At 40.9% G+C, this 23,374-nt stretch overlaps 1 protein-coding gene and 2 pseudogenes across 4 annotated transcripts in view; 2 read left to right on the top strand and 1 right to left on the bottom strand.

Annotated features, from left to right (window-relative positions):
- Positions 1-516: 516 nt before the first annotated feature.
- LOC136405997 (alpha-endosulfine pseudogene) lies at positions 517-897 on the bottom strand (annotated as a pseudogene).
- Positions 898-4,041: 3,144 nt separating this feature from the next.
- The window catches only part of ATRN (attractin), a 149,670-nt gene continuing 130,337 nt past the window's right edge, over positions 4,042-23,374 (top strand). For all 4 annotated transcript variants that reach the window (XM_066387329.1, XM_066387328.1, XM_066387330.1 and 1 more), the window contains exon 1: positions 4,042-4,513. In XM_066387329.1, coding sequence (XP_066243426.1) covers positions 4,149-4,513 — 365 coding nt within the window. In that variant the 5' untranslated portion in view covers positions 4,042-4,148. The remainder of the gene's footprint in view (positions 4,514-23,374) is intronic.
- Positions 9,837-10,173, top strand: LOC136405996 (large ribosomal subunit protein eL31-like; annotated as a pseudogene).

Below are 23,374 nucleotides of genomic sequence, written 5' to 3'. Positions count from 1 at the left end.
TTTGCATCTGTCATATTTAGATGGGCAATTTCTTTTATCTGACAGCAGGTCTCCAGCCACAATCCAAGCAAATACTGCATTTTTTCTAGAGCTAAATTGGAACCTCACATCTTTAGTTAATTCTACTTCCTTCCCCTCACACCCACTCCATACCAGCCACATGGTTAAGAGGGATAGTCAAGAATGTTATCAACTCTAGGCCCTAAATCATATTTCCCTAATTCTCCCACCCACCCTCTCAAACAACCCCTAAAGTCCCTACCCTACCCCCCAGGATTTCACTGAGATTTCTCCCAACAGTTATTTGGGGGAAAGGTAAAACAAAAAGGTTCAAGGTCTTGGTGCTCAGCTCAAAGGGCTCCATGTGCTGGGACACCAACAGGCAGGGGCTTCTGCTCTCTAGCTCACTCCATTCAAGCCACTTCCTGACCCTTGGCTGCAAAAGCAGGGAGGGGCAGTAGCTAGCACAGAACCCAGGGGGCAGCGTCTCAGGATCTGGCGGAGCCCTGGGCAGCATCATTCAACTTGGACACCTGCAAGCTTGCTGGTGACCTTCTCTGGGACAGGTTCTGTGGAGTGGGGATGTGGTCACCAGTCATCAGGTTCTTGTCTGGTCCCACATTGGCAGCTGCTTATTCTTCATCTTGGCTTTGACCATGTTATAGTCTCCTGAGTCAAAGTACTCTGCCCTTTCTGGAGTTTCTTCACGAGGAAGTCAGAGCTTCCAGGCTTTTGGGCCTAGGCTTGGATTTTGGGCTTTAACTAACTTTGCTTCCTCGGCTCTCTCAGGGAGAATACCTTTTTTTTTTTTTTTAGAATACCTTCTTTCTACTGCATGTCCTGCTTCTCTTTGCTGGTCTCCTCTGTAGGGTTCTTCTCTTCTTGTTTCTGACACATGGTGGAACCAGACTGTGGAGTGAAGGGGCCTGGGAAGTCAACCAGACAAGGGAAGGAGGAGGGGAAATAGGGACAACCTCCGCTGCTCCTTCAGCTCCTGTCACTTATTATATCGCTATTCTTAATCTAAGTTTATCTCACAGGACCTACTCTTGTCCTTGGAGGAAGCACGTTACAGAGTATTCTGGCAATCTATTGCTGTCTCAAACCAACTCAAAACTTAATGGCTGAAACAAGTATACTTATTTATTTTGTTTCTATTAGCAATTTGAGGTGGGTTCAGCAGAGATGACCCTCTCTGCTTCACAAGTTTCTAGGGCCTCAACTGGGAAGACTCAAAGGTTGGTGGGCTGAACAGCTGGGGGCTGGCTTCCTTGCAGTATGGCAGTCTCAGTACTCTAAGTAGCTCAATTTCTTTTCTTTTCTTTTTCTTTTTTTTTTTCATTTTTCTGAAGCTGGAAACAGGGAGAGACAGTCAGACAGACTCCCGCATGCGCCCGACCGGGATCCACCCGGCACGCCCACCAGGGGCGAAGCTCTGCCCACCAGGGGGCGATGCTCTGCCCATCCTGGGCGTCGCCATGTTGCGACCAGAGCCACTCTAGCGCCTGAGGCAGAGGCCACAGAGCCATCCCCAGCGCCCGGGCCATCTTTGCTCCAATGGAGCCTTGGCTGCGGGAGGGGAAGAGAGAGACAGAGAGGAAAGCGCGGCGGAGGGGTGGAGAAGCAAATGGGCGCTTCTCCTGTGTGCCCTGGCCGGGAATCAAACCCGGGTCCTCCGCACGCTAGGCCGACCAACTTCTTTTCTAACACCTAGATTTCACTAGAGCAAGTGTTCCAAGACACTCAAGAGGACACTGCAAAACTTTTCATGACCTAGACTCAGATGTCCTTCTAGAACATCACTTCTGCCATAGTCTATCGGTTAAGCCAACACTAAGGACAGTCCAGATTCAGGGAACGGCTGGGATTAGCCCCCATCTCTCCGTAGAAGTGTAAAAGTGTATTGCAGCCATTTGTAATATACCACACGGAAGTAAAAATGTGGGAAACTCTCTGACAACAACAATAAAGGAAAAAGAATACAGCCATACTTCCCTTCACAGGTCAAGGTAAGATTTTGTTTGTTTTTCAAGGACAAGATAATTTGAGCATGTTTGAAGGCTAAGGAAAAAGGGAAAGAGATGGGGATAGGTTAAGGAAGTTAAGAAAAGAGCAAGTTGCTGCACCAAGGTTCTAGGACAGCCATACTGCTCTTCTGTGGATGCATACTGTTTCCTGTAATCCATGAGTGTTTGGCAAAAATAATGTGAAACTTCACAGCCTGGGTTCAGTTTTGATGTGAGGAGTGAAGGCAAAGTCTGATTCCACTTCTGGACTATAGCAGTAGGGGGAGCAGTCCCTCCTGAAGCCAGCACATGGCTCCATGTTAGCCTCCCCCATCTGACTGGGGTATGCTAGAAGGTAGGGCCATGTCTTCTATTTCTCCACCTGGTCCTATACATGCCCATGTAGGTCACAGCAGTAAAAGCATGCTGCAAACCAGAATGCCAGGGGTAGGGCCAAGCCAAACAATAGGTTTCAGGTAGGAATAGCAGTGATGTACGGGTGTAGAGCTGAGGGTGAGGCTGTTGTGCAGTACAGCTTCACCAGGCTTGAAGGAAGGGGTTGCAGAGTGAGGAAGGTCAGGCTTGCGTACAAGTTCAGGGGTATATCCTAGAATCTTAGGATTTTGTGCTCTATGGTAAAGTTGAGAGGCTCCACAAGGGCTTTATTTATCTTTTATTTTTGTTTCCAAGGGATTGCAAGGTACCCAGATTCTGAGGTAGCTGCCATAAGAATATTCCTCACAGCACAAGGCTTATGTCAGATAATGCTCTGATTATTTATTGCTGAGTAACAAACCCTCTAAAACTTACAGGCTTACAAAAGCAGCTACTTTATTATTTTTCAGGATTTTGGATAAGGCAGAGGAGGAAAGACTTGTCTTTGTTCTAGGTTAAGGAACAGCCCAACTGCCTGGAACAACCTAGCTGGCTTCTTCCCTCAATGGCTGATCCCTTCACTGGGATGGGTCCACCAATTTCATGTGCCTGGGGACCCATGGTGGATATTAGTTCTTGGTGATAACTGGATGTCTAATTTTCTTCAATGTTATCTCTGCATGTGGTCTCTCCGCAACAAGGAAGAAGAGGTACAGCCCCAGATTATCAAGAGCTCAAAATCAAGATTTCCAGGCACTTTTACTAAAGTTCAGATCTGAAACTGACAGAACATCACTTTTGCCACCTTCTTCTATTAGTTAAGTCCAAACATGGGTCCAGTCCAGATTCTAAGGTCAAGGCCCACACAAGGTTATACTGCCAGGAAGCATGTTTCACTGGGGGCCACCAAAGTAATAAACTCCCTAACAAGACAGGCAGACTTGAGCGAGCTGAGGGTGCCCCAATTCCTGATTTTATGCTGTCCCCCCCCCCCATCCTCAGAGACGACTGGAGGACAAATAGTGGGGAATAAGATAACCCTGAACTTCCTCCACAGAATTAAGGTGGAGAGTCTGGTCTCTTACTGGATCACCTGAATCAAGGGACTCTGGGTCGTGTGTGTGTGTGTGTGTTCATTTAGACTATTAAGCATTTACTGAACTGTCTATGCAGTAGATCCTCAACACACGTGTTATTCCCTTATCCCTGTTTTACAGAGAAAGCAGAGGCTCGAATGCAGCATCCAGTCACACCACGACGCAGCCTCCTAGGCCCTCTTTACCTCGCAGCTACAGCTGGGGCAGAGCGATGCCAGAGGCCGGGGTTTCCGAGAGGACAGCGCTCAACACAACCGGGCTAGGCTCGCAGAGGGGCCGGTTCTCAGGCAGCCAACGGGAAGACAGGGCTTCAGGGTTGCTACCCCGTCGCCACCTTGCTGGGCGAAGCGCAAAAATGAGCCTGCTAGAGAGCCTTGGTACCCGGTCCCGAGGTGAGTGAGGAGCGGACGTTCTCAATGAACCCTAGACGCAGGGTCAGAAGCCCGCGATCCGGACCACCAGCGCCGCACGCCAGTGGCCTGCGCGTCCCGCTCACGCACGCATGCACGCGTCGCCCCGCCTGCCGCGCAGCTCTGGCCCCGCCCCCAGGATTGACCGCCTGAGCCACCGTCCGCACAGCCTAGCCCAGCCCCGCACGGCCAGGCGCAGGGGAGCCGGCCGTGCGGTGTGTGTGTATGTGTTCGCGGGGCACCGTCTCAGCCCCGGGAAGATGGTGGCGGCGGCGGCGGCGACTGAGGCGAGGCTGAGGAGGCGGACGGCAGCGACGACAGTGCCCGCGGGCAGGAACAGCGGGCAGCTCTGGGACTGGGACTCCGCTGGAGCTGGGAGGCCGGGGCTGGGGGCCGGGCTGCGCCTCCCGCGGCTTCTGCTGCTGCTCCCGCCTCTGCTGCTGCTTCCCTGGGCTGCCGAGGCCGCGGCGTCAGCGACGGTGGTGTTGGGCTCAGCCGTACCCGAGGCCAAGGAATGTGACCGGCCCTGTGTCAACGGCGGCCGCTGCAACCCTGGCACCGGACAGTGCGTCTGCCCCGCCGGCTGGGTGGGCGAGCAGTGCCAGCACTGCGGGGGCCGCTTCAGGTAAGTGGAAGATGGTGTTGGAGGGTCGGGCCCAGTCAGAGGTTGAGGCTGAGGGGCGCTGAAGACAGTTTCAGGCCTGAGGCGGATGCCAGACAGAAATTGGGGAGGTAGGGCCGCCCCACTGTGTTTGAGGACCATTTGCTTCCGGGGAGAAAATCGTCTGTGGCCTGGGGTCTTTCTGTACTGGAAAATGAAAAGGTTCGAGACGAGGGTGGAGGTACCCCCAGAGGTTCGGGTTCGTTGGGCTACATGGGAAGAAAGCTTACGGTCCCAAAGTGTATCAAAGCCAGTCTCTGACATAGGGCCTCTTTTGGATAAACGAAGTATAAAAGAAAAGGTGAAAAAGAGCTCCAGTCTTAATTTAAAACATTTCGTTTTAGCATTCCCTTGTTCCCTAGGGCCCGCCGAGTTCCCCAGCTGATTAACAGGGCCTTGGAAGTGATTTGTTGGCTGGAGATAGAAAGGAAAGGGTAGGATTGTGAGATATTAGAGATAGAGGAATCAATGGTTGTTGGCTAAAGGAAAGGGAGGAAACTAGCCCTTTGAAGCTCACTAGAGGCGGCAGAATGGAACAGGGTCTGTGGTGGAGAGAACATAGAAGGAGGTTACTGTATGCCCTGGTTTCTGGGGAATACAGAGTTCTGAGTTGGCCTGGTTCAGGGCAGTACCTCTTGGAGAGATCACTCATTAATTAGTGAGTAGTTGCTTCTTATTATTTGCTTTAGTTGTGCAAGGATTTCCAGATAATACACCCAAATAGATTAGCCAGACCTTGGCCTACTCCAGGAGGAGTTTGGAATATAGCAAGAGAAAGCTATGTACACAAATAACCAGAGTCCTAGGGCTACAGAGTCATGCATCCCTTTGGTAGATATTTACCGAACACTTTTGATCTCAGATGTGTAGGAGTGAGGCAATATGGAGAAGAAGATAGAGCCCTTGCTTTCATGGATCTTACATTCTATTCAGGCCACAGGCAATTAATAAGTAGATATGTACCTGAAAGAAACAGACAAGATAATTTTAGATAATGCTAGATGCTTTTAAGAAAATAAAACAGATTTGTCTGATAGAGAATGGTAACTGGTGAGTAACTTTAGGAGAAGCCTCTCATTTAAAGTGGCATCTGATCTGAGACCTGAATGAGACATTGGAGAACCTGTGGAAATTTAGGGGTGGAGAGGTTGTGACTAGCCGGAGGATACAGGAAGACTTTGAGGAGAAGGTGATACTGTATTTGAGCATTTGAGGCTAATTAAGATTTGGAAATATGTAGCTGGGAAAGAAGGATGCAAACAAAACTGTGGAGACCAGAAAGTAGGGTATTGCTGGTAGATAGAATAGAGTTGTGAGAGGGAAGTTTGGAACAGTAGAATTATAGACTCACCTATTGACAGATCTTTAAGGGAATTCAGAGAACGTTTAGGAGATGAGCTCTTGATTGTTAGGAAGAAACCAAGTGATCCATGACCAATGCGTAGTGGGGCTAGCCTTGTAACTGAGGGTGTTCTGACTTATTACTTAATATAATCTACTCATTTGTTGAGGGCTGTTCTGGGTTAGATTGTGAGATACAAGACAGACAGAGTCCTGCTTTTGTGGAGCTTACATTCTAACCTCGGAATAAGACATTCAGTAATCAATTTACATAGTATGTTTTTCTTAAGGCTATGAAAGTGAAGAGCAGGGGACAAAAAGAGGACTTGACTTAGTTTGGAATGGTAAGGTTAGTGACTGAATGACTTTTGAGTTGAGATCTAAGGAGTGAGATGTCACTGCCTATATGAGGGGTGGGTGGTAAAGGGCCAACATGTACAGAGGATTGGGGATGAGGGGTTGTAGCAGGCTGGATAGAAGGCCAGGTGGCTGAAGCAGGGAGAGCAAAGGGGAACATGGTAAAACTGGAGAGCTAGGCAGGGGCCAGGCCATGTGGATCCCTGTTAGTTGAGTTGAGAATTTTAATTTTTAGCCTGTGCGCAGTGGAATGGCATAGTTCATCTTTTCATAACATTACAAGCTTTTTAGATTGGAACTAGAGCAAAAATGGCCTTGAAGGAGAGGCCAGAGTGTTTTTGAATTTGAAGAGCTTCCAAGGTCAAGTGAATGGATGGTTAGGTCAGAGGAAAGAAAATCTGGTATGCAGTGAAAGGCCGTAGAGTGGGGAGGGACATGTACAGCAAGATCAGTCTGTCTAAAATGTTTAGAGTACCTGAACTCACTTTAAGCGTGAGAGATAGTGGGCAACTATATGGTTTGGAACTGTTGGTATGGGTCAGGACAGTAGTAACGATAACTTGAGATAGGATATGGATGGGATAGGTTCTAAGTGGCATTGTAGAGGTAAGTGACACATCTTTCTCTGAAACTGGTTTTCTTTTGGGAAGAGAGGGGGTTGGTGCAGGAAAGAAAACTAGATTCTCTCTTGGGCGATTGAGAAGATGGTGATGATATCATTAAGATACAGGGACACAGAAGGAACAGATCTGAGATGTTTAATTTTGTACACACTGAAATTGAGGTGTTTTCAAGGTATCCACGTGGCAGGACATGTATAAGCTTTGGCAATATCTATATATGAAGTAGATTGCCAGGGACAAGAGCAGGTCTGAGTGTTCGCATAGACAGTCCAGGGGATTGGAGAAGAATCATGTGTGATGAGGAATAGGCAGACCTGACACTGGTTGTCTCGGATGGTGTCACTCTTGAGTGAGGGGACTCCCCGGTTATTGCAGACACTCCACTTGAGTCGGTGTGAGCGTCAGTGCCCTTTCCTTTGACATTAGTCCTGATAAAACTATTATATTTTGTGTGCTTCTGGAATTTGCATTTTTTTTAATGAAACTAAGAAGAACTTATGTCTCTGACCTTTTAAAAAAAACTTTAATTAAAATTTTAGTTGAATTCTTTTTAGAAGAAGAGGGAAATGCTGGTTTCGATTATATTTGTCTTGATTTAACTTGCAAACCTCCTTGTTATTAAACTAAGAGACATTAAAATGAACACTTTCCTGGTTCAGATGGGCATCAAGTCACTGTGTTTTTTAAGCTTTTTAGTTACATAAATCCTGTGTTGTATTGCTATTATAGGGTCTCTTTCATTAACTGAAAAGAATGTAGGGTAATAAGAGGATTAGATTTCACTGAAGTTATCACCAAGTGCATATCATAGGCGAAGGACGTGGTCAAAGCATTTTCTTTTTTTTTTTTTTAAGCATTTTCATATACTGTATATTGTGCCCTCCTGAGGAGGACAACTCTGACGGTGTTGTATAAAGTTTGGATTTTTCTGTGCTTGTAGATAGAAAATCACTTAATTTTTTCCAAATGAAAAAGAACTACAAAAATGATTAATTGCAGTTAATGGTGCCATTGTAATAAAAAAATAACTATGGAATCTTTCCTGGATGATTCCTAAAGCAGTATCACTTTCATTCATTTTTATGTTAATATTCATAATTCACTGATTTTTTCCCCTACTTGTGGCATCACCATCGAACATTTTCTTTGGAGGATAAATACATCCCATCAAGTTAGAGAATAAAGATATTAAGCTCATTTCTAAAGTTAATATGCATTTTATTCTTTTAAGTTCCTATAAAAAGTTTGCAATACAAAACTTTTGGGAAGATAGAATAGAAAAACCTAATGAATTGGAGCCTTATAGTTACCCAGGATGTTAAGCTACATTTTATAGAAGAAAAAGAAGTGAACATTTATTGAGCATCTGTTTTGTGCCCGGAATATGCAGTTTTACTAAATTAGTAGTTCATAGCAACAGCTGCCACCATTTTTCTAGCATTTCTCTATTTTTTCCAGGTGTTATGTCAAGTGCCTTTTAGGAATTACCTCTTTTAATTCTCAGAGTAAAGGTATTCCCATTTCATAGATGGGTAAACTGAACCTGGGAGATACTGAATTACTTGCCAAAAGTCACACAACTGGCGAACAGTTGTGGCTTGAACTCAGGCCTTGACTAATTCCCAGACCCATTCTTTCTGTTGTACCATTTGGCCTCTCATTTTTTTTCTGAGACCAGTTACCCTTTATGAACCTTCTTTGGAAGGATTGACCTAAATCCTTTGAGAAGCACCTTGAGCTTCCTTTTTCCAACCTGGGCCTGCTGGAATGGCTCCTGCTGAGAAGAACCATTCTGCTATCAGCAAAGTAGTGTCCAGAGAATACCCTATCAACATTCATAAGTGCATCCGTGGAGAGGGTTTCAAGAAACATGCTCTTCAGCCACTCAGAAAGATCTGGAAATTAATTGCCACAAAGTAGATGGGAACTCCAGATATGTGCAAGGATACCAACCTCAGCTAAGCTGTCTGGGCCAAAGGAATAAGGAATGTCCCATGCTATATCTGGGTGCAGTAGTTCAGAAAACGTAATGAGGGTGGAGAATCACCATACAAGCTCTGTATGTTGGTTAACTGTGTACCTGTTACCACTTTCAAAAATCTATGGTTTATGTGGTTGAAAACTAACTGCTGATTGTCAAAGTTATAAAACTGCCAGGGAAAAAAAACACTGAGAAACAAAGGAGGAAAAATAGATTTGTTATAATAGGAGAGCTAGTGTAAGAAAATGTCTTAATTCACCTGAGCCTATCTGGCTGCTGGTCTGAGGACCTAAAAAATATCTTTCTAACTAGTGAGTTGAAAATTCTGGAAAATAAAATTTGAAAAAAGGAAAGAAGAAATTTTTTTTACTTATAGTAAGTACTAAGCAGTATTAACCTGAAGCCTTAAATTTATGTTCTTGAACCAAATGAAGCTTGTCTGTTTCCCCAAGAAAACATAAGCTCCATAAGGACAAAGATTTTTAGTTGCCATTACATTCTCAGAGCCTAGAACAGTGCCTGGGACATAGTGCTCAATAACTGTTTGTTGAATAAAGAAATGAAATTTTGTAATATGTTTTTATGACTTAAAAAAGTCATTTTTTCCCTGACTGCTGGTGGTACAGTGGATAGAGCATTGACCGTGAATGCTGAGATCACTGGTTTGATACTCGCTGTTGCTGGCTTGAGCACAGGGTCATCTACACAATCCTGAAGTCACTGGCTTGAGCCCAAGGTTGCCTGCTTGAACACAAGGGATTGCTGGCTTGGCCTGAGCTCAAGGTCAGCAGTCTGATCCCCAGTCAAGACATGTATGAGAAGCAATCAATGCTCAACTAAGTGGAGCAACAAGTTGATGCTTCTCTCTCTCTCTCTTCCTGTCTCTCTCTCCCTTTCTCCTACTCTCTCTCTCTCTCTCTCCAAAAAAAACCAAAAACAAAACAACACATCATTTTTGCTTTCTTTCCAACCTGGGCCTGGCATAATGGCTCCCACAAAGAACGGTGGCAAGAAGGACCATTCTGCCATCAGCAAGATTGTGATCAGAGAATACACCATCAACATTCACCGGCATATCCATGGAGTGGGGAGATCTATAAATTTACCATGAAAGAGATGGGAAATCTGGATGTACACATTGACACGAGGCTCAACAAAGCTGTCTGGGCTAAAGGAATAAGGAATGTCCCATACCATATCTGAGTGCAGTTGTCCAGAACATATAATGAAGATGAAGATTTATCAAACAAGCTTTATACTTTGGTTACCTACATACCTGTCACCACTTTCAAAAATCAATAGTTAATGTGGATGAGAACTAACTGCTAATTGGTGAATAAAGTTATAAAACTCCCCCCCCTCCTGAAAAAGTCATTTTTGCTTATAAGACTGCCATATGTCTTTTGTCCTTCTGTTTCTCCTAAACTTCATTGTCTTGTTTTCTATTGTTTGCCAGATGTCTTTACTGGGATGTTTTACTGTCACCTCAGAATGAGCCACATCTAAGGCCAAACTTCTGAATCCTCATTGTAAAAATCATCTTTATCTTTGTACCTCCTTATTTCAGTAGACAATCTGACTTTCAATAACCAAAGGTCAAAATTTAGGAGCAGTCCATTGCTACTCTTGTTTTGTCTCTCTTCTTTAAAGTCTTAGAAAATGTGATTTTCATATGTGCTCTAACTGAGGATCAAACCCACAACCCTGGAGCATTGGGGCAACATTCCAACCAACAGAACCACCTGGCCAGGGCCTGTTATCTTCTTCTGAGATGAGTTATCACCTGGTTGAATTCATAGATAGCTTCTGAATGAACGATTATTATGTATTAGGTACTGTGCATGCCTTGAGGATATTAAGGTGGATAAGAATCAGGCCCTGCTTTCCCATTGGAGAGTTCATAATTTATATTATTTTATTTATTCATTTTATAAAAGAGAGGGGGTAGGGAGCAGGAAGCATCAACTCACATATGTATTTTGACCAGGCAAGCCAGGGCTTCAAACTAGTGACCTCAGTGTTCCAGGTTGATGATTTATCCACTGCACCACCACATAATTTTGAGGGAGTTTATAATTTTGAACAGACAACTATGTGCACAGGCAATTAGAATTTAATAATAAAAATACCGGCAATATGTGGTGCTGGATTAAAATGTGGTGGAGAGACTAACCTTTTGAGGGGTCTGGTGGAAGTCATCACAGAAAAGATACTGTGGGAAGATCTGAAAGTTTAGTGTGAATAGTGAATCATCAATAGTGTGGAGAAGGGCATTCCAGAAGGAGCAAAGAGTTTGTGCAAAGACAGAATCATGGGTTGTCATACTCAGTGTATTAGTTTCCTATGTTTGTTGTAACAAAGTGTCACAGACTGGGTGGCTTGACACAACAGAAATTTAATCTCTCACAGTTCTGGAGGTCCGAAGTCTGAAATGAGGATGTTGGTGGGTCCATACTTTCTCTTAAGACTCTAGGGGAGAATCTGTTACTTGCCTTTTTCTTTGTTTTTGGAATTGCCAGCAATCCTGGGCATTTCTTGGCTTGTAGATACATAATTTCAGTCTCTGCCTCCATCATTTCAATCTTGTGACACTCTCCCTGTGTGTTTCTTCTCTTCCTCTTATAAGGATGTATGACTTGAGTGCATCTGAACTTGAATATATCGGCAAAGACCTATTTCCACTAAGTTCACATTCACAGGTACTGGAGGTTAGAACTTCAAAATATCTTTTTTAGGGACACAATTCAAACCATGAATGACACTTAGAGAATTGAACATAGATAGTTGTTAGAGTATAACTTGTGAAGGATGCATTGGAAGGTGATAGCGGCCTTCCCTCTTCCCTTTCTAACAACCTTCAGTGTCAGGCTGCATCCTTGACCTAGGCTAAGCCATCAGATCATTCTGATCTCGCTGCAGTGATTGTTTTGAGATAGGCATGAAACCTAAACTGACTCAATCAGAGTAAATCTCAGAATTTGCTGGAGGCCTCTCTCCTCTGTGGGTATTTATAAAGCAGATGCTTTGTCATCTGCCTTCTGTGTGGTGAGAATATAAAACCTAGAACTGTTTGCTGTTGTGATAGGAGTCCACCTGAGGTCAGAGCAACTCCTAGAGGAGGGAAGATGGCAGAGAAGCAGAGCTGGAAACCTGATGACTTTGGATCAAGCCTTGTCTGAAGCTGTACTTTTCAGTTTTTGTACTTCATTTCTTACATCAGTTAGTGTTGTATTTCCTGTATTTCCTACGGCCCGCGGGCCACATGTGGCCCCCTGAGGCCATTTATCTGGCCCTCCATCGCACTTCTGGAAGGGGCACCTCTTTCATTGGTGGTCAGTGAGAGGAGCACTGTATGTGGCGGCCCTCCAACCGTCTGAGGGACAGTGAACTGGCCCCCTGTGTAAAAAGTTTGGGGACCCCTGCATATAGAATAATTCCTAACATACAGAGGGACATAAGGCCAGATAATGAAGGTATTTATATTTCATACCAAAGAGTTTGGGTCTTATCCTCTCAGCATTGATAACATGGTCTAAATTCCTGATATTTTTCTACCAAGTCTCCCAATGTTCCAATTTTGATGGGCACATGATTTGAACCCTAAGTTACCATAAGCAATAGTTTTGGCTTATTTCTTTGATACTGCTTAACTGGGATACCAACTACCAGCCAGAGATGAGACTGTTCTTGTTGCCCTACACCTTGTTTAGCCAGTTTCACATTTGAGGGTTCATTAGTTGTCACTCTTTTTGTAAATTGTATTTGATATGATTTTTATAAAAGTTCTTTTAGCGACAGACACCCAGCTCATGCAAGCTTATGAGCAAAAAGGTGGGAGAGATTTACTGGTCTATGTTGCAGAAAAGTCAAGGGGATATTTTTGATTTCTTGTATGGCTGGATCCAGGAGACCAGTTGACTTCCCAGTGCTGAGCAGATGAGACCAGAGACATAGCTGTGTATTCTTAGAACCTGCCATTTGGTGAATACTAAGTGTCAATGATGAAAATTGGGAATGGTCTGGAAAACATTTGTATTAAGTAACAAAATGCTGGTTCCCAATTTATCAGAATTCACTCAATCATTACAAGGAATTGTGAGGGACTCACTAGGTGGAATGCATTATACTGGCTCTTTGAGGTTACTGCAGTGAGGACTGTCCTGTGTTGAGTTTCAGTCTATTAGAGCCAAGTCATTGAATGGCAGTTATTCATCCCTTGATTTTGTAATGAGGGAATAGAGAGGATAATGGGGGGAAGCAGACAAATAAGTGCTCATTGTGTGAAGTTATGCTTCTTAAACAAACTTAACTTTATATAAAATGCTTACATAATAGGCATTTGAAATTTTAGGCTGATTCCTGGAAGATAGAATGTACTTATTTTAAAAGGTAAAAATGTAGTTATTGCATAAAAAGAAAAATTGAGCATGAATGTCTTAGTATAATTATAAAAGTTATGATATGTTTGAAAGCGGATTTCTGACATTTAAACTTTATCTCTCTGAAAGGTTCCCAAGATAGGCAAATGTTTTTTTATTATTTACTACAGTACAGAGGTCAGAGAAATATATAGAAGAATAGCAGAGTATGTTTATGACCAAAGCATTTTTTAAAATATTATTAACGGATTTAATAAATTTGTAGGTTATCTTGAGAATTAAATACAGAAGTATGGTTGAACAGTATGAAATCATACTGGTTTTTCTCTTTCATACAATCTTGTGGGGTTTTTTAAAATTTTATTTATTTATTTATTTATTTATTTATTTATTTATTTATTTACAGAGACAGAGAGAGAGTCAGAGAGAGGGATAGACAGGGACAGACAGACAGGAACGGAGAGAGATGAGAAACATCAGTCATTAGTTTTTCATTGCGCGTTGCAACACCTTAGTTGTTCATTGATTGCTCTCTCATATGTGCCTTGACCGCAACCTTCAGCAGACCGAGTAACCTCTTGCTGGAGCCAGCGACCTTGGGTTCAAGCTGGTGGGCTTTTTGCTCAAACCAGATGAGCCCGCGCTCAAGCTGGCGACCTCAGGGTCTTGAACCCGGGTCCTCTGCATCCCAGTCCGACGCTCTATCCACTGCGCCACTGCCTGGTCAGGCCAATCTTGTTTTTATAACTAGAATGAAACTGAAGTCATACTTTTCAGAATAATTGTATTTGAAAATTTATCAGCCACTAACCTGTCCTGAAACTTGTTTTGCATTTATACTCTACCATTTTCTATGATTTCCCAAATGCACTGTGGCAAAAGTGACTTCCATCTCTCTCTTATGCGCTAATGGAATCTTTCATTTTATTACTTTCTTTATTCCATTTTTACCTTTTCCCCTATTCTTTCAAACTAACCCTTTATTATTAGCTGTTTTCTAATTTTTGTCCTTAGGGTGGCTTTCTGATATGTGCCTTGCTTTTTTTTCCTCCTCGTTTTATTGATGTCATATTCTTTTAACTGCTTTAGCACTTGAGACTCTGCTTTGATTTTAGCCTTTCAGTATTTGTAAGTTTTTCTGTTTTTTCAAGTTAGATTTTGAGTAAACTTCAACTCTAGCTGTTTATTTACATGTTTTCTCAACTAGAATTCTACCTTTCACTTATAGAAGTTAATTTTAGTCATGGTTGAATTAGCCATGGCTGAATTTATTCTTTTAAGTTGAATGAATTTTTAAATGAATTCCTCTTGGTTCTTTTTGCATTCCAATTAAGAATTTTGTAATTTGTTTAATAATAAACATATAACCATTAGGGGCTGAAATTTTATCAGGTGCTGTTACAACACACAAAAGTTAACTCTCTTCACCATTGTTTCCTATGTTTTTGTTTCACAAATCCTTTCAGAAAAATATATACTTACAGCCTCACTTAGGAATTAAAAGATAATCTTTAAAAAAATGCATCCTGTTTTTGATAAGATGCTTTTAAATAGAATAAAAAGTAATTTCTTAATGAAGAGTATAATGTACATTTAAAATATAATTTGTAATGTTATTCACAATATTAAAAATTTGAAAGCCCTAGCCAGTTGGCTCAGTGGTAGAGCATCGTCCTGGCATGTGGATGTCCTGGGTTCAATTTCCGGCCAGGGAACACAGGAGAAGCGTCCATCTGCATCTCCACCTTTCCCTCTCACTTCTCACTTTCTCTCTCTCTCCTGCAGCCATGGTTATATTGGAGAAAGTTGGCCCTGGGCACTAAGGTTGGCTCTATGGCCTCCGCCTCAGGAGCTATAAAATGACTCTGGTTACAACAAAGCAAGGGCCCTAGATGGATAGAGCATCGGCCCCTAGTGGGATTGCTGGGTGGATCCCGGTCAGGACGCATGCGGGAGTCTGTCTCTGCCTCCCCTCCTCTCACTAAATAAAAAAAAAGTTTTTTTGACTTTTTTCCTGTTTAACATGTGGTACATGTTTAATGTATTTTAAATTAATGTGTAAGAAAAAGCATGATTTATACACAAATAAAAAATGACATTTAATTTTGGGATCAAGTGTATATTAACATAGAGATTGAATTTGACTCTCCTTTGTGCTATATAAATAGACAACTTTTCTCTCCTAATGTTTGGTATTCATGCATTTGTGCTTTAAAAATTATTTCTTAGGGTTTTTTGTTTCGGGATTTGTGCGTGTGTGTGTGTGTGTGTGTGTGTGTGTGTTTTTTTGTAGACATTTTCCCTATGTGGATGGTTTTTTCAAAGTTGAATAAAAAGTTCAAACTGGCTATAATTATCACTTAATTTTTCCCTTTTAACATTGGTTTTTGAAGTGCAAAAGATATCTTGCAAAGTTATACAAGAATTTTGATCAGAAGGTTTGTCAAGTTGATCTTGAGTAAATTTGTAGATATGGATTAATTTTATGCCCTTCCATTACTCATGTTTAAATGTTTTATCTTATGCTTCTCTTTTAATAGATGCTATTACTGCCTTTTAATTGTAATATCATTTGGTTGGTTGAACAATGCTGAGCAACCCTGACCAAGTACAGTGATACCTTGAGATACAAGTTTAATTCATTCTGTAACCGAGCTCGTAAGTCAGTCAACTCGTATATCAAACAAATTTCTCCCATTTAAAATAACTGAAATAGATTTAATCCGTTCCAGCCCTGTGAAACATCCCCAAACCATTCTAAATTATGAAAAAAGACATATGTTTTTAATTAAGAAACACACATGTATACTTTACCAATGCATAACAAAATATATGAAATAAAAGAAAAAAGTGTTTTTTAGTACTGTATTCTTATCTTGGAGACAGATGAGTGTGGCTAATGGAGGTGAATGGCAGAGGAGGAGGGAGGGAGGAAGGGATGCAGGCACTGTAGACACGTAAACTAAAACTGCACTTTCTTAACACTAAATGTAAACTAAAACTGCATTTTCTTTACTTAAAATGAAACCACAAAAACAATTGTAAAAAAAATGCACTTTCTTAACTTTAATCTTAACCTAAGCTTGCCTGACCTGTGGTGGCGCAGTGGATAACGCATCGACCTGGAAATGCTGAGGTCGCCGGTTCGAAACTCTGGGCTTGCCTGGTCAAGGCACATATGGGAGTTGATGCTTCCAGCTCCTCCCCCCTTCTCTCTCTCTGTCTCTCTCTCTCTCCTCTCTAAAAATGAATAAAGAAAAAAAGAGAAAAAAAAAAGATTTTAAACTTAACCTAAGCTTAACATTATGTATTTTTCATTAATCACCACCTGTTTTTGCCTTTTGGGCTGCACTTTCAGCACTTTTACTTGCAGGACTTTTAAATAAAAATCTATCCCAAGAGGTTTGCTTTTGCCTGCCTTTTAAAATGTTGTGGAAATGTGACAAACAAGTGTCATTAAAAAGTGCTGAAATATGCCTGACCAGGTGGTAGCGCAGTGGATAGAGCGTTGGACTGGGACGTGGAGGACCCAGGTTCGAGATCCCAAGGTTGACAGTTTGAACGCGGGCTCATCGGGTTTGAGCAAGGCTCTCCAGCTTGAGCCCAAGGACGCTGGCTCGAGTAAGGGGTCACTCGGTCTGCTGTAGCTCCCCCATCAAGGCACATAAGAGAAATCAATCAATGGACAACTAAGGAACCGCAATGAAGAATTGATGTTTCTCATCTCTCTCCCTTCTTGTCTGTCCCTATCTGTCCCTCTCTCTGACTCTCTCTGTCTCTGCCACACACACAAAAACAAAAAAACAAAACAAACAAAAAAAAGTGCTGAAGTACTACCAGTTGAAACTTTTTCTGGTGTTTCTTTTCAGTGAAACTTGAAAGCTTCTCCCAGTTGCCAGCATGTCTTTAATTTCACTTGTAGATATCACTTTCTCCAACTCTACCTCCTCCTCACTACTAATCTCTTATAGAAGCTCTGTATGTTGTATTATCTGTAGGTCCTTCAACTCCTCAGTTGAGAGTTCCTCCTCATTCCTAGGCGAGCTCATTTACATCACCCTCATCTACCTCCAGACCCATCGACTTTCCGAGGGACACAATCTCCTCCAACGCTTCTACCTCAGTCTCAGTCTCTGGTTCGAATCCTTCGAAGTCCCTGTCTGCAACAACATCAGGCCATAACTTTTTCCATGCCGAGTTCAAGGTTCTTCTTGTAACCTCTTGCCATGCCAAGTCAATAATGTGTAAACATATCACGATGTTGTAGTGATCTTTCCAAAACTCTCGAAGGGTTAGATTTGTATTCTCAGTCACCTCAAAGCAGCGGCGGAACAAGTGTTTTGTGTCAAGCTTTTTAAAGTTGGAAATGACCTGCTGATCCATAGGTTGCAAGATTGAAGTTGTGTTGGGTGGGAGGTAGAGGACTTTAACGAATTTGAACTCATTGAGAATGTCATCTTCAAGACCAGGTGGGTGGGCTGGAGCATTTTCAAGGATTAGTAATGCTTTCATCGGGAGTTTATTTTCTTGAAGGTATTTCTTCACTGCAGGACCCAAGACAAGATTTACTCATTCAATAAAAAAATGCTGCATAACCCATGCCCTAGCATTGGCACGCCACATAACCTGCAGTTTTTCTTTAAGAATCTTGTGAGTCTTAAAGGCTCAAGGATTTTCAGAATGACACACTAGCAGTGGCTTTACTTTACAGTCACTGCTAGCATTTGCACACACTGCAAGGGTCAGTTGGTCCTTCATGGATTTATGGCCTGGCAGCTTCTTCTCTGCAGTGATGAAAGGCCTCTGGGGCATTTTTTTCCAAAACAATCCTGTTTTGTCACAGTTGAACACTTGTTGGGGGATGTAGCCTTCCTTTGCAATAAGCGCAGCAAAATGTGCAGTGTACTCCTCAGCTGCCTTCACATCAGCACTTGCAGATCATGCCTCACCACCAAGTGGGTGCCAGATCTCTTCTTGAAATTTTCAAACCAGCAAAAGTCACCGTAAATAATACCTGCCTTTTCGCATATTATAATCTCCGTTACTGTATCTCCTGCCAGCTCTTTCTTTTTCACCCACACCAGCAGAAGCTTCTCCATTTCTTCATGGATATTTATCTTTAATTGGGACAGAATTATAGTTCCTTTCGCTGGATTTGTGCTTTTGATGGCATCCTTTTGTTTAAGGATAGTACAAATTGTAGATGTATTGCGGTCGTACAGCCTTGCCAGTTCAGTCATTCGTACACCATGCTTATGTTTTTCTATTATTTCTTGCTTTACTTCTATTGACATCATTCTCTTCTCACTACTGTCCTTTACACTCACTTTCTTCGGCCCATAATAGCACACAAAAAAAGTTAGTAAAAAATGCAAAAATGATGGAAGAACGAGTACAGCACATGAGATTCGACTTGATTCTGCGGGTAACACATGAGAAAGAATGAGATGCTGATGTTGTGCTGCCCATACTGGACCGGTGCGCCAACATGCCAACTAGTGGCAGCTTCCCGAGTCATGATTCGTATCTTGGAATTTCGCTTGGATCTTGAACAAAAATACGGACCAAGCCGCAGCTCATATCTTAAAAAAAATTTGTATGTTCGTCTGCTCGTATCTCAAGGTACCACAGTAACTGGTTGCTTTAAAGCAGGGGTCCCCAAACTACGGCCTGCGGGCCGCATGCGGCCCCCTGAGGCCATTTATCCGGCCCCCGCCACACTTCCGGAAGGGGCACCTCTTTCATTGGTGGTCAGTGAGAGGAGCATAGTTCCCACTGAAATACTGGTCAGTTTGTTGATTTAAATTTACTTGTTCTTTATTTTAAATATTGTATTTGTTCCCTTTTTTTTTTTTTTTTTACTTTAAAATAAGATATGTGCAGTGTGTATAGGGATTTGTTCATAGTTTTTTTATAGTCCGGCCCTCCAATGGTCTGAGGGACAGTGAACTGGCCCCCTGTGTAAAAAGTTTGGGGACCCCTGCTTTAAAGCAATCATATGTTTGATGCTGGTTCAGTTTCTCTGGGCTTTTTTAACTTTTAACTTCCTTTTAATATTGAATATTTCAAGTCTATGGAAGGCATATGAAGAATAAGAAATATCTTTGTACCTACAATCTAGCTTTGCTTAATTTCCTTCATAGTAATAATATTATTACTCCATAATAATATTAATATAAATTATGTAATGTAAAATATACAGATACCAAAGTCCTTGTTACCCTTCCCTAATCGTGTTTACCTTACTCTCTACTCAGAGGTGACTAGTATGATGAAGTTGATGTGTATTATGTCCCTTGCATGCATGTTTCTACTTTTACTGCAAACCCACACACAGTCTTGTTTCCAAAATCAAGGTCATGTTTTTCAAACTTTATAAAAAGTAAACTTGCTTTTTTTTTACCTCAAAATATGTTTTTTAATGTTTTAAAGATTTGTGTTCTAAATGCAGTTCTAGTTGATTCTAGCTATTTTGTATTCATTACAAAATTTCAATTTGTTCATTCATTGTCCTGCTGATGGGCATTTAGATTTTTCCAACTTGCACTGTTACAAGCAGTGCTGCCATTAACATTCTTTACATATCTCTTTCTGCATATGTGCATGATTTTCCTGTAGAATAGTGATTTTTAAACTTTTGAAGCACCTCCAAAATAATTTTAAAATTCTTTGTATTTCCTTTTATACTTTTAAGTTGATGTGCTATTAATTTATACCATTAAAAAACAAATTTACATAGTTTCAAAGGCTATTTCTGGTGTAGTATAGAGTTACTGAAAAAGACTCATTATATTATGTCTAAAAATTTATTGAGTAGAATCCAAATTCCATAGCAGTTTGGTAACCATTCTCATTCATTTAAAAAAGACATGTGTATGGTCTTTGTGTTGTTCTTTTTTTTTTTTTCTTAAATTTTAACTTTTAATTTAGCCATTAATTTTTTTTCTGAATTATGAATTCTGTCCACTGATCTGGATGTTATGTATATTTGAATTGCTTTTGCTCATTTGTCTCTTCGGTTGTTTGTCCGTTTTTATTGATTTATAGGAGTTCTTCATATAATCTGGATATTAATCCTGGATTATATATGCAGCAGTGATTTCCCAGTGAATTTTTTAAAATTTTATTCACAGTTTAAAATTTTTATCTATAAATTATTGGATAAATAATTACATGACAAGAAGGGACAAGTCTTACAGAAGAATTCTGAGTAATATAAATGGGTACTCCCTCTTCCAGAATGCAGAGATTAATTTTCCTACTTTGCTTCCCTTGAGTATAAGCTTGGATTTAGTGACTCTTAACCAAATAGGAGAATATGGAAAGGGGAAATATAGGGGGAGAAACCTGGCAAATACTTAACCAAATGATCAATCAGGGTTACAATTACAATGATAAGACATGTTGATCTCATGTGCTACAGATATGTGATTAGGAGGGAATGTTGCCTCTGTGTTATTTTCCCCAAAACCCCATAACTCCAATCTAATCATGAGAAAAAGCATCAGACAAATTGAGAGCCATTCTACAAAATGCTGGATTGTATTTCTCAAAAGTGTATAAAGGTCATTAAAAAGAAGGAAACTAAGAAACTGCCACAGACCAGAGGAGACAAAGGAGACATGAAAAAATGTAGTGTGGTACCCTGGATTGGATCATGGAACAGAAATTAGTACATTGGTGTAAGAACTGTAGAACTTTGAATGAAGTCTGGAGTTTAGGAAATAGAAATGTACCAATATTGATTTTTTAGTCTGACAGATGTACCACGGTAATCTAATATGGTAACATTAGGTGAAACTGGGTAAGAGGTGTCTGGGGATTCCTTGTATCATCTCTTCAACTTCTCTGTAAATCTAAAATTATATTCCAAAATAAAAAGGTTATTCATAATTTTTAACTTAATTCTGCTGAATCTAAGATACCATTGATTATAAGGTATACCATCATTTTAGGTACTGCTAAGGAAGAAAAGATCCTTCCAGTAAAATTAAGATATGGCATCAGTTTTAAGAAGCGCCTTGGTTTCAAAGATATTAAATGAGAAAAAGGGCATGTCTTAGAATGGATAATATGATATATTTTTTCTCCCCTCCCTGAGAATTGTTATCAGGTTCTCTTATAGCCTTCCAGATGTGTTAGCTGCATATATAAGCATTTCTATATGTTGTACCCTCCTTTTTCTTTTCTTTTTTTTTAACATAATTGTCATACTTTACTCATTACCTGTACTTTGCTTTTCACTCTCCACCATCACTGAATAGTGTTATGTTGGAGGTAGTTTTATACCAGTACATTAAAAAAAAATGTTTAGTATTCCATTGTATAGATGTGCCTTAATTTAGATAGACGTGTTGAATGATCTTGTATACGTCATTTCACACATTTTTGTGTCTGCTTTTAAGATGAATTCTCAAATGTAAAATTGCTTCATCAGAAGGATGTGCATTTAAATTCTGTTAGGTATTGCCAAGTAACCTTCCGTAGGGATTTACCCAGTATACATTACCAGTAGCAATACGTAATGGTTTTTTAACTTTGTTTATGGTGTCTTAACAGAAATGTCAAATTTTAACATAGTTTTATCACTCCTCCTTTGTGTTGTGCTTTTTGTGTTACATTTAAAATTTTTCGCCTGACCAGGCGGTGGCGCAGTGGATAGAGCGTCAGACTGGGATGCAGAGGACCCAGGTTCGAGACCCCAAGGTCGCCAGCTTGAGCGCAGGCTCATCTGGTTTGAGCAAGATCCCACCAGCTTGAACCCAAGGTCGCTGGTTCCAGCAAGGGGTTACTCGTTCTGCTGAAGGCCCACGGTCAAGGCACATATGAGAAAGCAATCAATGAACAACTAAGGTGTTGCAACACGCAATGAAAAACTAATGATTGATGCTTCTCATTTCTCTCCGTTCCTGTCTTTCTGTCCCTGTCTATTCCTCTCTCTCTGTCTCTGTAAAAAAAAAAAAAAAAAAAAAAAAAAAAAGAATAAAGCAATGAATGCATAAATAAGTGGAACAATAAAATTGATATTTCTGTCTCTCTCTCCCATTCTCTAAAATATATTTAAAAAAAATTTTTTTCCTCCCTATACCGATGTTGTAAAGATAGCCTTCTTTCTTATTGTTTAAAATTTTTGCTTTTTCACATTTTGATCTTTTATCTACTTGTAATTAATTTTTATGTGTAGTTTGTTGTAATGACCTACTTAATTATTTTTATTTGGTAGGGAGTTGTCCTAGTTCCCATTTGTAGAATATTTTTTTCCCTATAAATTTGAAATACAATTTAGTCATATAAAACATCAAATTTGTCTTAGTTGTTTTTAGCCTTTTGCTTCTCTAATTTCAGTAAAGGTCTTTGTTGAGATTTTGTTTGGAATTTTGCCTAATGTTGAGATTAGGCTGGGAAAATTTGTCATCTTTGTGATGTAGAGTCTTTTCATCCAGACATGCTTTATATTTCCATTCATTTAGGTTTATTTTATGTCTTTAAGTTCTTATAACTGTTTTCAAACTGGTCTGATATACTTTTATTGGATTTACCCCTAGATATGTAATTTTGTTCCTATGACTATCGGAACAAATTGATGACTATAGTGCATAGGAATGGAACTTTTTGTTATAGTTTTATTAGTGGTATCATTATAACATTAAGTAATATTTGATTCATGACTCTCTGTGGTTGTCTGGGCAACTTGGCTGAACTTACCTGCCTGGGTCTAGGCTGGAGCTTGGCTGTACTCACTTGATGGGGACTGGTTATCACAACTGCCTCATCCCCCTTGGACCAGATACTTGCCGAGTCTTAAAATCATGGTGATGTCAGAGGTGTAAAAGCAGAATTGATTTTCTCCTATATTGGATTTTCCTAGGAAACCTCCCTAAATTTTTTTAGTACTATAATAGCTTGACTGTGGCGTCTTCTGTGTTCTATGTTGATAATCATGCTGCCAGTAAATTTTGACAGTTTATTTCTGATCTTTATACTCTTTGTTTCTTTTTCTTGTCTGTTTCCCCCCATACTTGACTAGTTTTGCAAACTCTTCTCCTGGCCTCTAAAAGAGCCTCAGAGTACTCTTTGTGTATCTGCACTCAGTCCTGTTCTGTGTCTACACCTCATATTCAGATGTTCTTCTTAGTCCCAGGAC

Source organism: Saccopteryx leptura, chromosome 5 (assembly GCF_036850995.1).
Source record: "Saccopteryx leptura isolate mSacLep1 chromosome 5, mSacLep1_pri_phased_curated, whole genome shotgun sequence".
Classification (NCBI taxonomy): Eukaryota; Metazoa; Chordata; class Mammalia; order Chiroptera; family Emballonuridae; genus Saccopteryx; species Saccopteryx leptura.
The sequence above is the reverse complement of the archived record's forward strand: the minus strand, read 5'-3'. Positions and strand labels throughout refer to the sequence as shown.